Source organism: Rhipicephalus sanguineus, chromosome 4, assembly GCF_013339695.2.
Source record: "Rhipicephalus sanguineus isolate Rsan-2018 chromosome 4, BIME_Rsan_1.4, whole genome shotgun sequence".
NCBI classification, from domain to species: Eukaryota; Metazoa; Arthropoda; class Arachnida; order Ixodida; family Ixodidae; genus Rhipicephalus; species Rhipicephalus sanguineus.
Window position 1 is genome coordinate 184,394,536 of NC_051179.1, and position 16,587 is coordinate 184,411,122.

The window sequence follows — 16,587 nt, forward strand, 5'->3', positions numbered from 1 at the left end:
TTTCGATAGAGTAGTCACGTTATTTTGTAGCGTTAGCTACACTTGCCTAGCCGGAGCCGATTTCGCGTGGAGGGTCATGAGCCGTGCTGCGCATGCGCGAGGATCAGTGATGTCACACAGCTGGGTCACCGGAGCTGGCATCTCACGCGCTCTCCGACACCGCCGCGCGCGGCTCGCCGCCGCTGGTCTGCGCGTTCGGGAGGAGTGGCGTCGTAGGCGCGGCAGACACGCTGGCGCCGGCGCGCGCGCAGACTCCGCCACCGACGCGCGCGGCTCGCCGCTGCTGGTCTGTGCCGCATTCGAGAGGAGTGACGTCGTAGCCATAGACACAGTGGCGCCGGCGCGCGCGCAGCTATTCGCCTTCGCTGTGCAGTCGCCGTCTGACACTGCGCTGGGGCCGCTTGACAGCGCCTCTGACTGGCGTTTGCAGGTAGGTAACGTCATGGAGAAGGAGAGCGCAAATGCTGCTCGACGGCGCAGAAGAGCCGAGAAGCTTATCTCATCGGAACCCGAAGTAGTTGCCTTTCAATTAGCGGTTCAGCGTACGAAGAATGAACAGAAGAAGGCTAATAATCCTAGACAATCTGGAAAGCTAAGAATATTCAGCTGAACCTTTGCTAACGCTACGTATATCATGGCATAGCCGAGCTAAGCCACTGCAAATTTTTTTTAATCGCTTCCAGAAGGCAGGCTGTACCTATGTTTCTTTGGACAATGTTTGAGTGCGCGGAATCAAACGGCAAAATATGAGTTTCCTCTCTCGTCTTGTACGTCCAACACGTGCGTCTGAATTCCATGGAGATGCACAAATCAGGACACCGCAGACGTTCTTCCTCCGGTCCCTCAAATGTGAACCGCATACGTTCGGGCCCTCTGTTCCGATGCTAATTCCTGTTCCGATGCTAATTCCGTCATTTTGGAGGAACGTGTACCCGCGAAAACTGACATACAGTGACTGTTCATATATATGCGCACTAAGTCGGCGAAGTTTTGCACCAACCGGCCGCACTCGCTCTGAAATTTTGTCACCCCTAAATCTTCAATGGTTTCCTCAACAACGTCGACTGTCACTTTCTGTGTAATGATGCAGAACATGTCAGTAATATCCATCAAAAATGCACATATCGGGCCGCATTCTTTCAGCAAACGCACACCTTCTTCGGAATTCCGAATCAAGAACGGGTCTTGCACGTCGAGTTTTACCAGGTGCTGTTGAAGGTATAAAGCGAGGGTCTTCTGTCATGTCCCCGTTTCTTCCACATTCCCTGTGAGACAGAAACCCGTCTTGTGGGTTTTTGCCATGAGGAAAGGACTTAGCGCTGACGTCTTAATTGCCCTGAATTCCGGTGATGTGTTTTGTATGGGTCTCTGTCCAAGCTGTGTGCAGTTCTTTTTGTAGTTTGCTCAAGGAAAGTTGATCAAAATAGTTTTGAACAACCAATGAACTCGCACAGACGTCCCATTCGTTGTGCACGGTTGAGGTGTCCACAGACAAGCGAAGCTAGGCTGGCGATTGAGAAGGCGATGAGGACTGGGTCCCGATTACGCTGCCACGTTCTACTCTTGAGGCAGAGCTCAAACATCCTCCGACTTTTAACGCGATAGCGTTAAAGAGCTCGTTGCGCAGCAGTTGTGGTGTCCGCGTTGGTGTCGGCGTCGTTGGTTGTGAGCGAAAATCATCATCTTGTCCGTGACAGAAAAATCTAGAAAGATGCAAATAAAAGAAATAATAAAAAAGTTCGGTTCGAGAGAGAATCGAACCCAGACCGTCTGCGTGGCAACCAGGTGTTCCACCACAAAGCCGCGCTGTTGCTTGAAACTGCTCTGGAAAAAAACACTATATGAATGCCATGTAGTGGAAGGAGTCTCCTTAACGCATGTGATATTGCATAGAAAAAGCGGAGAATCGCGCCAGGCGTCAAAACATGTGATTTGTGCAACGATTGGGTGTTTTAAAGGCCCACCCATTACAAAGCTCTCAGACGTATTTAATCATCATCAGCTGCAAAAGCGTCAATAAGGTGAGCAGGAGCGTAAGTTCGCGTGTTGCGTTACGGACGCGTAGTGAGCCTTTCGCCGATTCGCAAAACGAAGATTTACGGCGTAGAGAGGCACTTAACAACTAATTGCAGTAGGCATTGTAGCACAGTTTGAAACAGCCAATGTTTCGCCCACAGTCGTTCGTTTCTATGCCTGCATTGTAACCCCCTTTTATTTTTTTTAACCACGTTATGAATTCCTATATATTTCTCTTAGTAGGTTGTACTTAGTTAGCCGCACGCTTCTTTGCTATCCTGTGTACTTGGGGGGGTCAGGGCTCCTCAAGCTGTTCGAACAGCTTTTACCTGCCCTCCGCGTAACATGCTTTTCTTGCGGAATCAAATTTCAATTTCAATTTCCTTACGGCACGGTTGAGGCATGCACCAAGAAGCGAAGCCAGGCTAGCAATTGAGAAGGCGATGAGCACAGGGCCCGATTACGCTATTGCGTTCTACTCTTGAAGGCGAAGCTCAAGCGTCCTCCAAGTTTTGTGTGTGTGTGTGTGTATTCTGCTTTATCTCTTGATTGGGCAATATTATTTACCCACTTTTAAACCAACGAAGTTGGGCAAGAAATTCCAATGAGAAAGTGGTAGATGGTTTTGCATAACGTCCAGCCAGACAGTTTCTAACTTTTATCTATTAAATATTAGTGTTTTTATGCTTACTACAGATGGAAAGATTGGTGTCAGTTCTGCAATGCAAACATGTAAATAAAACGCATACTTTAACAGTTAAAAAATATCGCTCATTTAAAGATTTCGTTTGGCTTTTCTTCGCTTCTACAATGTCACACACCTCGCAACACCTGTGTGTGCTGTTGCGACCGGTATATTTTTAGATCCGTCCCGCCTCCGCAACCAGGTTGTTGCTACGATAGGGCAGCGTCGTACCCGGACTCCGTTTGGTAGCGTAGTCGAGTCTCCGGGTTGAGGAACAGATGCTAGCAAGTTGGGAAAACGATAACAGCATGTTTACTGGCACTTTTTGTACACTGACTTACATATTGACAAGTTAGATTTCCGCGACGAGCGAATTGCATGAGCCTGTTACCGAGGGCTCAGAGCCCCTTTGCTCACTTAGCACCGTCGTTTTAACCCCTCAGGCTGGCTCCTCCTTCTTGATGACCACCAACCACACACACGACACCACCCACCATGGCACAGCCCATTTCACTCTCGCTGAGGGGTCGTTGCACTCTCGGGTATGTTCATCTGCCTCTTTCCAGAAGGGCAGAAAATGGTCTGCGGCGACTCCTCTCAAAACATGCAGGTCAGATCGTCCCGGCAGCACACCAATCTAAGTCCAGGTGGCCCATTGTGGAAACGTCACCAACTTGGACGTCCTTCTGTTAGGTCGAGATTCTTCCCATGGTCGGTCGCTTCCCGTCCCGGGGATTCCGTTTCTAGGAAGGATGCAGGCGTTCTAGCAGTGTGAGAACGCATCGCCCGTCCATTCTCATGGTCAGCGCGCCGCGACCGACTGTCAGTCATAACAGTGCATAGGTCATTTATGCCGGTTGCAGAATGTTTGAACAGCGAAGCTGCTTATGACAGCCGTCCGTTGTACCCGCGAACAGCAAACTACCATCACTCATGAACTGGCGCGCGCTATCTGCGTCCTCTTCGTCCTCCTTTTCACCCTCTGCTTCGCTCCCAGAAAACGAGCGCCAATATGTCCGGCGTGGGATGGAATAACTATGATGCGTCAGAGAACGAGCAGAAAGATAGAGAAGGAAAGAGACAGAAGGAAAGAGAAAGAAAGAAATTCTTGGCGAGGCGGGATTGGAACCCGAGTACCGACGATGCAAAGGCGAGCATCGTAACCACTCGGCTATCCAGGCACACTAGCAGAGCATAACATAGCCTTCTGCAGTATAGTATACCAAGGGGGTGGGAAAAGGATGAGGATGAAAGATGCGGAGGTGAAGAGGAGGGAAAGGAGGAGGGGAGAGAGTAAAGCATAGCACAAAAAGAGAGAAAAAGCGAGAAATAGACGGAGACAAAGGGAAGAAAAATGAAGACAGAAAGAGAGAGGATCAAAGAAAGAGAGACAAATATATAGACAGAAAAAAAAAAGATTTGAAAAAAAGAGGAAGCGACAAATAGAGAGAGAGAGGGAAAGAAAGATGCCAGTAGCGAGAAATATATATATATATATATATATATATATATATATATATATATATATTTCTATTTCTCGCTACTGGCATCTTTCCTTCCCTCTCTCTCTCTATTTGTCGCTTCCTCTTTTTTTCATATATATATATATATATATATATATATATATATATATATATATATATATAGAGAGAGAGAGAGAGAGAGAAATAAACATAAAGAAGACATGAAAAAATAAACAGAGAAAAAGAGAGAGAACAAAAGTCACAGTCTCGCCGCAAGGGCGAAGCAATGAATGCGACAGCAACAAATTGGAATGTCACGCGAAGAACGGCAAGCAGCTCGACAGTTGCGGCGTACTGCTGAAACACAAAAAGAACACGCAGGTATACACAGGACGACCGCCAACTAGCAACTGTCACGGTTACTTCCTTGTGTTTGAGCAGCGCGCTGCTTGTGGCGACTATGCAGAACCCGACGCTCTTAGATACTTTTTTTTTTTCTGCGGCGCGTGCAGTGACCCTTCTGCATTTCCTGCCGCGCGGTGGCGTTCGACGCATTATTAGGCCGATGAGCCGGCTCATTACCACAGTCTTTGTGCTGTCGTCAGCCGTTTCGTTAATATATACCAAAGTTTTCACAGCATAATATCAGCATATGACGAGCATAAATGACAGGTCAGCACATGAAAATCGTGACACGCAGCTCACATTGTCCTGTGCTTTCGTGGCCGTGTGGTTTTGTATATACCACAATTTGCATGAGCGTATGACGAACATGATCTAGCCGCCAAGGAGTCCCCCAAGGGTCTATACTGGGGCCATTAATGTTCCTTGCCTGTATAAACGATATTGTTGATATACCTTATTCTCCTGAAATTATTATGTACGCTGACGATACGAATGTTTTCTTTTCATCAGACAATTTGATATCACTTGAGGTCAGTGTAAATAATTATCTAAGCCATCTTTCAAATTGGTTAAGGCAAAATGAACTGCGCTTGAATGCGAAAAAAACAACCTATATGATATTCCGACCTATAAACAAACCTATCAGTAACATAACTGTAAAATTTCAAGGAAATTGCAGCACACACGTTAGGGAACAAAAATTTCTTGGTGTATGGTTTCAGGAGGAATTAAACTGGAACACACATGTGAATCATCTGATTTACGAAATAGCGCGAACGGTTGGTTGTTTTTTCAGAACAATGCACTTAATCTCATTGAGGTTAAAAATAAGTATGTACTATGCACTCTTCCATTCTAAAGTAACTTATGGGATGTTAGTCTGGGTAACGACATCGCATGGGAATTACCATAAGCTAATAACTATACAAAAGAAAATATTGCGCTGTTTCGAAAAATACAGGGGAAACCTACAAGACTTGCGCACTGCTCCACTATTTATTAAACATTCCATACTCACAATGGATCAATTATATAATTTTAAATTGCTTCAGTTAATTCAAAAGAATAAGCTATATGAAGAAAGTTGTACCGAAAGACCACATTACCGTTTGCGAGAACAAAAGAAACGAGTTCCTAGAATAAGAACCAAGTATGGAAAACAAAGTGTTGCGTACCAGGTACCTCATGTTTTAAATACCCTTGCAGGTCAATTGAACTTTAGGGCTAGTAGAGCGGCCTTTAAGAAACAAATAAAGAACTTATTAATAACCACCGGTATACATTATTAAAACTACTTAGTGGAGTTTCATGCCTCGACTAATGCTTAAATTGTTTATAAATTTGTATTTTGATTACACTAATGTACAGTGTAATTCGGTGCATCTACATGCATTTTGCGTCTCTCAGTTTTGAAGTGTTTGATCGATTTCGTTTAGTTGTGTATTTCTACGAGAGCGACCTCTAATTCTTGAAATGTGTTATGTAAACTTATTTTGTTTGTGCGTGAATTTTATGTGTACTCTTGCAAGTTGCTTTTTGTCCAATTTTCTGAAACCAATGTATTGAATGCATATATTTTTTGGCTGTATTTATGTCGTAGTTTATGCACTCTCAGGAACTGCGGAGGGACAGGGGCCTTTTTCAGGCTGCTCGCCTTTAGCCCTTGCCCCTGCAGTGAGCTCTGTATTCTGCTTACTGTGAATAACTCTGTATTCTGCTTACTACTACTACTACTACTACTACTACTACTACTACTACTACTACTACTACTACTACTACTACTACTACTACTACTACTACTACTACTACTATTACTACTACTACTACTACTACATGAAAGTCATGACAAAAATATCATTACTTACGCGTCTTGTACGCCGCCTGCTTCGCGTAACACCCATTCCCACAGTACGTCGGAACCAGCGCCTCGAAGGCGTTATTTTAACGTTAGGCGCGTGGAGCTTCCAGTCTGTGTTTCCTGTCGCGCGGTGGCGTTTCACGCGTTATTTGCCGAACGCTTGCCCGGCGTTCCATATCGCGAGTGGGTACAGCAAGGGGCCACTTTTTCGTGCTTGTCTCAAGGGCAGTTTTCAAACTGAAAGAAAAATCTAGGGGTGTTGCTTTAAAGCGCGCCCTTCGCGCCATCTCGCGGGTGATAGTGAACACGCTGAAGCATTTCCAAGCTCTGCGTACCGCCGGCGGCAAATGTGTATAAATAGCTTGCCGTTGGCATGCTGGAGGATGTATATCGCGTGGTCGAGTTGTCTAACGTGGCGCGCTGCGGAGTGTGCGGTCGCAGGTTCGAATCCACGGTCGCGCGCTTCGCGGCATCATTATATTTTTACCTTTGTTTATCATCACCTTGATATGTAATAAGCAATACAAAGTACTAAGAAAATAAACTGAAAACAATCTGCTATCTATACACTACCTCTTTTTATGCAGCAGTTTCAGTTGGTTTTTATTGCCCCCATAGCAAAATAATGCAGTGGTGGGACTAAATTTTAAAAAAAGTTTTCTGTGCTAAAACGAAAACTACTTTGATTAAACTTTCTGTGGACAAAGTTATGATTCTCAATGATATGCGCTTTTCTGCTTATTTGTTCTTGGGTCACCTTAGGGTGCCACAGACGTCTCAACATAGACCCAAGTAGCTTTGTTGCCAAGTTTAGGATTTTATTTTAGAGCCTATGCGCCGTACACAGGTAAAACAATATTTTAGACCATAGTACGTTTTATGAAAAGTTCTATAAAAACAATATGCATTTGATCTATAATTGTCTTTTGTAAAAAAATTCCCGAAAACGCTACAGTTTACTGAACTTTACCTACGCGCTAAGGAGTAAAAAATGTAAAGCTACTATAAGGAACTGTCCGATAATTAAATTACGATGCTCAAAAAATGCAAAAAAAGTAGGTGTTGAAACAATGCTTGGAATGGTCGATTTATCGCAATTTTTATTCGTACCTGGTTTTCCAACGTTTCGTGAAGTTCAAATGGTGCTCACGTGCCCAGAAAAATTTTGCCGCTCAAATTATTTTGGGAAAATAGTGTAGAACAAACGTCTATATGTGTGTAATTTGCTCATATTTTTTTATAGAAGTTGATTTTTGTTGAGCGCCCGAATGGGACAGTTGGCGTGTAATGACCGCAATATTTTAAGGATAAACAACACCTATTATACTGCGAAGTGAAATAAGTAATTTCACGACGTTTGCATGAACAAGCGAACTTCCGCAGACAGACTATAAATATGACCCGTTGTTTTCCGCGAACTTTTTAATGAATGGTGCCATGAAGCTCTCGGTCAACAGCCTCGTAGACGGCCTTCATTTGATCATTGATGAAATATGCGAGGAACCGTGAATCTAGGGCGTTGGTGTGCAGCTGTGAGGCGCCCTGTTTGGCATTTCTAGGTGTGTAAAATCGGGCCAACAGGCGAACTGAATGGTTAGGCTTGTGTGGAACTAGGGTGACACGGCAATACCGGCACAGTGGAGTCATATTGATAATTATGCAGCCTTGGAGGTGCATTCAGTATAATGTGTACTTGGGGCCCATACAGAAATTACCCTGTGGCATAGTATCTACAGAGGGAGGGAGTGGGAAGGGGGGGGGGGGGTGTCACTAGCCCCCTCACTGAGAAAAGTTAAAACGGCGTAGCCCCCCCCCCCCCCTAGAGAGTGGTCACTCTCGCGGCACACTGGGAAACCGATAACTGAGGTGAAGCCTTCCTCCAAAACAGCAATTACGTAATCACATAATGAAACAAGGGAATTTCGAGGGCACGTTTCTTTGTTTGACACAACCTTAATGAAAACCAGCAGATAATGAAGCCAAGGAAGGTGTAGGGGATGTTAATTCTATTGTTTTAAGTGTATTGTAGTAATTGTGATATAGATGTGAAGAAAGTAATGTGCACGAAAAGACAACTTGCCGCCGGCAGGGACAGAACCTGCAACCTTACCTGCAACTTACACACAATTCTGAACAGTAGCGCAAAGAAGCACACGGACGGCGAGAGATCAATACGGGACACAGCGCTAACTCAGCGTTTATTCGCAATGCCCACGAACTATAGGTGGCGCGCTGTGCGATTCAAGATGGCGCCAGGAGGAGGGTCAACCCATTTGTTAGCGTAGGAACGTGGGCAGTATCGAAGATACATGTATCTTCGATACTATCTTAGACACTCTTTGAGTACCTTGTATCTGTATTGCGATACGTCTCGCAAAACGAGTATCTGTATCTGCATTTCAGATACATTCAGTAATGCATAGTGTATCTTAAGATACAAGATACTGGTATAAAAGCACCACCGTGCGAAACAATAAAAGTTGGCTGAACTCGATCCGCTTCTCATTCTGATACTGCTGCCACTAAGGCACCTGAATAAAACTAACGACAGTGACATTCCTTTATCTTTCCGCCAGAGTGCTCCAGCGAGCACAGGCGGTCAGGTCTACGCGTCCTTTTTGGTGTACCAGAGTCACGTGATGGCGCTGTAGCCATCTCTACAAAAACAAGTGCTCGAACGTCTACGCGCAGCGGGCCTTTTGTTTTCTCGGTGTTTTCTTTCTTTTTAGTTGTGTCGGTGTAATGACACTTTTCGTATAACCACGGTACTGTGTTGCGTACTCGAATGCGTATGGCGTCTTTCGCACAAATTCTGGTGCTGCTGTAGTGTTGTTACCGAAGTTTTTCTTGCGTGGTGCTTCGTTGCAAAGTCTCAAGAATGCAAGACTATGGTTGCTTTGCGTCGAGCAGCTTTCACACACCAGCAATTTGAAAGACTGGTGGCCCGTGCGCCGGATATTTCGCTCGAACCACGTTTGAGAGCGCTACAGTACGGTAGCGCATGAGCGTAGTGGTTTCATTTCACATTTCGCGGGATTTCTTTAAAAGCCAGAAAATATTCACCACGCAGCATGTACGTCGCCAAAAAAAAAATTGGATCGGTCGTTCTTAAATGCGCTCTACGACGTGACGAAGCCCACTTGGACCTGAAGTGCATATTAAAAATGTTGCATAATTGGCCTTAGTTAATTGAACAATTAGGCGCGCTATAAGAAAACACCATAACGAGCGCCACATCACGGTAAAACATGCGCCGTTGGTTTCATTCAGTCCCGGTCAACTACTTTTAAAAAAATATTTAGTTTTACTTACGTGAAACACCATGTATACTTAGTCACTCTAATTGTTTAATACGGAACTGCCACGTTGTTTGACCTAGATATATTCGTTTTCCTTTTTAGGCCACCCTAAAGATTTTTTTACTGTTACAAATCAGCAGGTAAGTAGAGCTCGAAATGGCAATAGTGGGCATAGCAGTGATATCCTGCGACGCTTTGTGCCACTACAATACGTCTGAGACGTGTGTTGGCCACACAAGTTCTCTCTGAGGAGATATGGTAAAAGATTGCACGTTAGTGAACATGTTTCTAACGAACGCTTTCCGCCAGCAGATCAGTAGAACATGAACGATCATGGCAGTTTTAGGAGGAGGATGAATAAACTTTTTTAAGAACCAGCAACTTAAGTGCCTTGGCCTATGCCTCAGGTAATAATATTGCCACGCCCGCTTCTTCTTTTATTTTGATGTATTCGGGTTTGACCAGCAAGGACGGTTATCAACGCTCGACGCTGACCGCGCCGCAGTGTTCGAGAAGCTTCGCGAGTGTAGTAGATCGTTTTGTTAAGATTGCACGCAGGACGCGAATAGTCTAGATTATTGCAGTGCTTGTGCGACAACCAGTGAAAGACTGGAAAGTTCGATGCGTTATGTATAAAAGACGGCGCATCCCAGCCATGAGCAGTTGATCGACGGTCGACGCTCTGTTCGCCGCTATCAGTGTACTGCTGTAGTTTGACTTTCAGTTTCGCGGCCACAAGTTCGGCCAAATAAACAGTTTCTTCTCGGACGTGCTGACTGCTGTCTTCGTCGACGTCACGACCACGTGACAATATTGTGTGGAACCGCTTTATTCAGCCGCGCTCGAGCCGAAATCACATTGATGATGATATATACAGATGACAAAGATGCACAAGTGATGATGATATGTAAAGAGGAGGAAGAGTCATTCACTTTTCGCGCTCACAATATAATAACATCTGGAGTTTAACGTCCGAAAACCACGGTATGATTATGAGAAACGCCGTAGCGGAGGGCTCCGGAAATTTCGGCCACCTGGGGTTCTTTAACGTGCACCTAAATCTAAGTACACGGGCCGCAAACATTTTCGCCTCCATCGAAAATGCAGCCGCCACGGCCGGGATTCGATCCCGCGACCTTGGGGTCAGCAATCGAGTGCCATAACCACTAGACCACCGCGGCGGGGCGCAGTTTTAGGTCCTCAGTGAATTGTCAGCACTGACTCTGTAGTTAATGTCTTCACATGATGCGTCACAAAAAGTATCGCTACCGGCGTTGTTGGTATTCCACACCTGCCGGGTGAAGCGGTATTATGAAAATGGTAATACGCTTACGCACAAGCTAAGACTGCAAAGCGGTATTTACGCCATCGTGCGGAGGCTTCTCGATTACGTTCTTGCAAGTAGATGGTAACGCGCTAGCTGGTCTCCAAGTAGATCAGCGACACCCACCAATTAGAAAAGTGTCAAGCGCGAACCACACACAGCGGAACGTATAAAGAGCTGTTCTGTTAAGTAGCCAAACAAATACCAAGAAGTTTCAGAATGAAACTAGCAGGCCCGTAGCCAGGGGGGGTGGAGGCAGCCCCCCCCCCTCCCGAAATTTCGGTCGAGTATGTGTTTTTACAAAAAAATAAATAATAAAAATAGGTGTTTTTCTCAAAAAGTCAACGTTTTCAGCAAGTGGACCCCCCCGAAAATAATTCCTGGCTACGGGCCTGGAAAATAGTATATGCTTGAATATACCCCGAGATCTATAACACGAGCATCTGTAAGGTCTGCCAGACACAGCTACGCTTAAGCATATGCTCTGGGAATGCGAGACTAAAGCCAAACGTATTAATCCCGATGCTCTCTCGGCGAGGTGGGAAGCCGCTCTGCGCAGCTCCAAGCTCGCCGACCAACTCTGGGCAGTCCAGCAGGCCCTTGAAGCGGCGGAGAGGCAAGGCCTTGACGTCCAGACATGGGAGACCTCAGCAAGGGCCGTTAATCTGCCGGACAAACAATAAAGTTCTTCCATCCATCCATTGAACAAGAAAGACAGAACTTTCGGGATACAAACAGATATTAGAACCGTAGTCCGCAAACAACGTTGGTCGCAGTTAACAAATTTTCAAATAAGCACTTTTGTACATAGACCCTTGCCGCTACAATATATAGATCTACAATAGCAAATTTGCAAATGTATCGAAGTACCTTAAGACACAATTGGGAAGTATCGTATCGGATACAATTATTCCGGAAGTATCTTGTATCTGTATCGCAAAGACTTTTTGTCCGAGTATCTTGTATTGTATCGCGATACAATTTCAAAGTATCTTTCCCCAGCCCTGTTAGGAACAGATAGGACGTGCGGACGCACGACCCGTGCTAATTTCACCGGATGAGGTCATGAACTGCACTGAAGGGGAGATGAGACCAAAATACTTGCCCAAACAATGGAAAGTGCGAAATGCTCGCTACCTCATTATTTTCCGCGGTGTTATAGGTTATATTTCGGCTCCGTTACTGTGCATCAACGATGCTCTACGAAATCCTGTGCGCGCTACAGAAAACGTATGAACTGAACGGCACTCCAAATATACGTACCGAGCCTGCCTGTCGGATTTGCCGTAGTAATAGGCTACTAGCGACTAACGCCATCGTTACTGCACAGGACCGCATGTTTAGCGTGACGATGGTTTCTAAACATGTTGCTCCGTCATCATTGCTCGTGTGATGAGGAGCGCGGAGTGCACAGTTCACTTCACTTGGATGTTACAAGTTTGACGAGCACCTCGAAACGAATGCCCACGCAAGCTTTTCGCAACGCCAAAAATTTCTGAACAACGAAGCCATTCCGACGGGAATGGTCAAGTTCATAAGAATGGAAGCTTGAGCGAGTTGGTATGCGTTCATCTTTGTAGAAACAGCGCTCACTAGACGACGAAGAAGTAAAAGAAGGCACAGGACAGCGCCTGTCCTGTGCCTTCTTTTACTTCGTCGTCGTCTAGTGAGCGCTGTTTCTACAAAGATGGTCAAGTTCATTTGGCAACCCAGCGGCGCAGCTTATGGACGACGCGATTGCACGTTTCGCTTCCGCTTATCGAGCTTGTTGGCAGCATGCGGCCACAAAAGTTGCGCGACGCGTACATCGCATCAGAAGAATTATGCTTTTATTTTGACCTCAACACTATCGTACATCAAATACAGTCAAAGAGACCTACGATTGTGAAAAGCTTGCCGCACAGGTGGCTAACCAGCAAAGCACGTTAAAGAGAATTACTGCTGCAGCATCTTCGTCGACGCTGTCGCTATCGGTGATTTCATAGCCTTCAATGTCCAGTGAAAAATCCTCGTCGTCAAGGTGCACGGTCTCTTTGAACATCACTGTCAAAATCAATCGAAAGAATTTCCTCCGACGAGAGCTGCCTCGCTTTCTTCGCGTTCTGGGCTCAGAGAACACTTTGCTTAGAGCTACTGTATATGCTACCTGTAGCATATACAGTAACTACAGCATATACAGATACCTGATTCTCTGAACGTCATTCATGCTGGACCCGACATATATGCGCAAGGAAGGGGCGACGAAACTTTCTTGAAACGTTTTCAGCTGATGGCCCAGCCTCTGACGAAGGCTGGTCCACCAGATGAAACTTTAAGTAAATCTACTTTCAAGAAAGTTTCGTCGCCCCTTCCTTGCGCATATATATATATATATATATATATATATATATATATATATATATATATATATATATATATATATATATATATATATATATATATAAACCGCCGACGGAGCTAGGGAGGTTTGCTCCCCTACTCGCGCACAAGTGGATACGCCAATGCCCTGGAGCGAGTAACGGGCTTTGCAGGGCTCTTCGCAAAGCCGCACTAGCTGCAAAGGCAATACCGCTCTACACTCTAAGCAAAAAGAGTAAGTGTGACTTTTTCGGAGAGTTCTGACCTGCCACCTGTACGACTCTCTTTGAAGAGATACGTCAACTCTCTCGGTGGCTGAGAGTCGGTGTGCTCTAGGAGTGTGCCCTGACTCTTTCAGGAAGAGTGAAAGGACTTATCTCAAGGATCACAGTACCACTGCTGAGGAAGGCAGACGGCTATCCTAAGTAACTCTCCTAAGGGGTTCAAATGACACACACAGGGGCGTCAAGCGGATCTATAACTATTTCAAGTAAATCAGTTGACTCCTGCTCTAGTGTCGTGCGACTACTGTTGGAAATAGTGAAGCATTCATTTTAAGCAAGTGCAATAAGGCTTGCCGCTATACCCAGTGACTGCAACAAAAAAGAATAGTTCAGTTTTAGCATTATTTTCATAAAACTCATTAACAAAACTCATAGGGTCTCTTATACATTCACCTAAGACGACTTGAAGGCGAAAGCCATCTTCTTTTTCTTCTCAGTCTATGTATTTATCCTACCCCGCCACCCCCCGAAAGTTTTGTGCACCTATAGGTTTTGCACTGCCTCTAGGATCGGAAGCACTTACCCGGTTTTGCAATGCCTCCGTGATCGGCACACCTTTCATCAAGTTGCGATGCCATGTGATATGCTGGCACCATGTAACGTCAAGTGACGTCATGCCAGAATTTTCGACGTCATGATGACGTGACAAAATTTTGATATCTGTGACGTCATCATGATGTCATATGGTGACGCCATCACATGATGGCGATTTTTTTCATCACTCGTGCTGTGCCCGACGCCGCGGGACGCTGACGGCCAATTTTCGCGTTTGATGAGGCATCTAAGGCTTTCGCCTTAAAAACACAGCTTTTCCAGCTGAGTATTGTATTAAGCGCGAAAAGGTCGTCTGTGGTTTCCAAATAAGCAGTTGAGGTAGACCTCGTCTACATGCTTGTGTGAATATAGCCAATATGTGTGACGGTGATATGCATAGTGTCCTATGCTGCAAAATACACTGAAGAAATCGACATGATGTTGCCATATTTATTCATTATGATTACGGATAAATAAACAAGTACTGATCGCTGGAGTCATCAGACTTGTGACTTACTATGTTGTCGCTCCTGTTCAGCGTCAGCAGCCATGAAAATTGGTATCTAAAAAACAAGACGTGATAGTGTGATGAGAAAAGGGCATTGTAGTAAGAGTTTACCAAACGCTACACAACAAGCGATATACACAGACACAATAAAGTCTCACAACAAAACAACAAATGCAAATAGACATGGCAACGTATACAATGTATTTGCCATTATCGTGTACAACACAACTTGTAAATAGTATCTTTTGCAATATGTCACTTGGTGACAAACTCGCTGCACGAAATGAGGTGAGCCTCTTTTAAACTGCACACGAAATTAGTAAGGGCTCCTTTGCGCGGGTGCCACTCATCCCTTTTTCTCCGTCGTCTTGTCCAACCAAGGGGAGTGTAGGACCGAGTACCTCGCTGACAGGGCGAACCGACGGGGCTCTCAAGTAGATTGAAGAGCCTGGAGAAGTGATTCGGGATTCTGAGAATAGCCGACACACGCAGAGTGATTAATTAAAACCAGCGTTGGTGCAACACACTGTTGCTGTACACAAATATGGCACGAGTGTTTTGCTTCAAATAATTTCTCAACGAACACACATTTTCACGTGAAATCAGGCGAGAACCTCGGTTTGCGATAGACACCGACTATGCACGAATGAAAGCCCTTCTTTTCCGAGAAATCGCTTCAAAATTTTCTCTCGTAATAACCGGCTTTGTGCGGGCATATTCCGACACCCAAGAGCATCCTCCGGCAGCCAGGGGCGCGCCGTGAGCGGTTATTCACCGCGTGTTTTACAAACGTATCCCATCCTTAAAGACTGAGATAAACACATGCGAGCGCGAGCGCCGAACGACACCATACATAGCTCCTACAGGCGCGTACACTCACTCGATTCTATTATAACGCTGCACGTCATCGCAGATGTAGGCAAACCACAAAAACAACAAGCAGAAACGAGGGGAAAGGAGTGGAAAGAATGCAATGCACTCCAAGAGACAGGGGATCGAAATAGAGAGGAGGTCCCACGGCACACAGCCTATACGAACGGCGCTGAACGCCAGCCACGTGATATGTGTGACGTATACGGTGGTGCTTTCAACACGGAAGCCAATCGAAACGCGCATCAACAGAGTCAAGTGACTCTTGCAGAAACGTTAACTCTCTTTTTCTGATTATACCTCCCAAAAGGAGTCAAATGGATAACCGAAGAGAGTCAGGGCGCCGTGACCCTCTTTTGACTTTTTTTAGACTGCGAGACGACACGCACCTAGTGCGAAGGCTCGTCTTGTTTTATTTCTCGACATCATATTCTTATTACTTTTGACGCTTCTCTGTAAGAATGAATAGTGCCGCCCCTTATTCTGCAGCTTTCCTTCTGTTTCAATTTTTCCGATGACAGCTTAGGGGACGAGCGCCATCCGGACCACAGCACTGACCTGGACGAGAGCTTTGGGATACGGCTGCCTCTGCTGGACGGGCACGACAACTCCGTGTTTGCGGTCGGAGGGCCAGAATACGAGAGCGCCGGATGGGGCCGCTCCAAGTCGGCCGATGAACGCACGTCGCCAGAGTCAATCAATTACCTCCAGAGGGAATACTACTGAACGTCTTGTGCTCTATACGTTAAGTTCAACGCTTCGATCGCGCAACGCACACTGTCCCTGGCTCGTGCTTGCCTGCACAAAATCCCAGAATACACATACAGATTTCAGACGCCAATCCAAGTATGCTTTACGCAAGGCTCTTCGTACATGACTACTTAAAGCTTTGTACGTGTTCATATTTTAGAAATACGAAGCTATTAAAATTACTTTATCTGCTATAAGAGAATGAGCCACTCGAATTATTCTTTACAGTCGTT

General features: G+C 45.4%; 1 protein-coding gene across 1 annotated transcript in view; it reads left to right on the forward strand.

The window, feature by feature from the left end:
- LOC119391905 (testis-specific serine/threonine-protein kinase 1-like) overlaps window positions 1-16,330 on the forward strand; it is a 62,614-nt gene extending 46,284 nt beyond the window's left edge. The window contains exon 10 of the mRNA XM_037659556.1: window positions 16,126-16,330. Coding sequence (XP_037515484.1) covers window positions 16,126-16,330 — 205 coding nt within the window. The remainder of the gene's footprint in view (window positions 1-16,125) is intronic.
- Window positions 16,331-16,587: the final 257 nt, after the last annotated feature.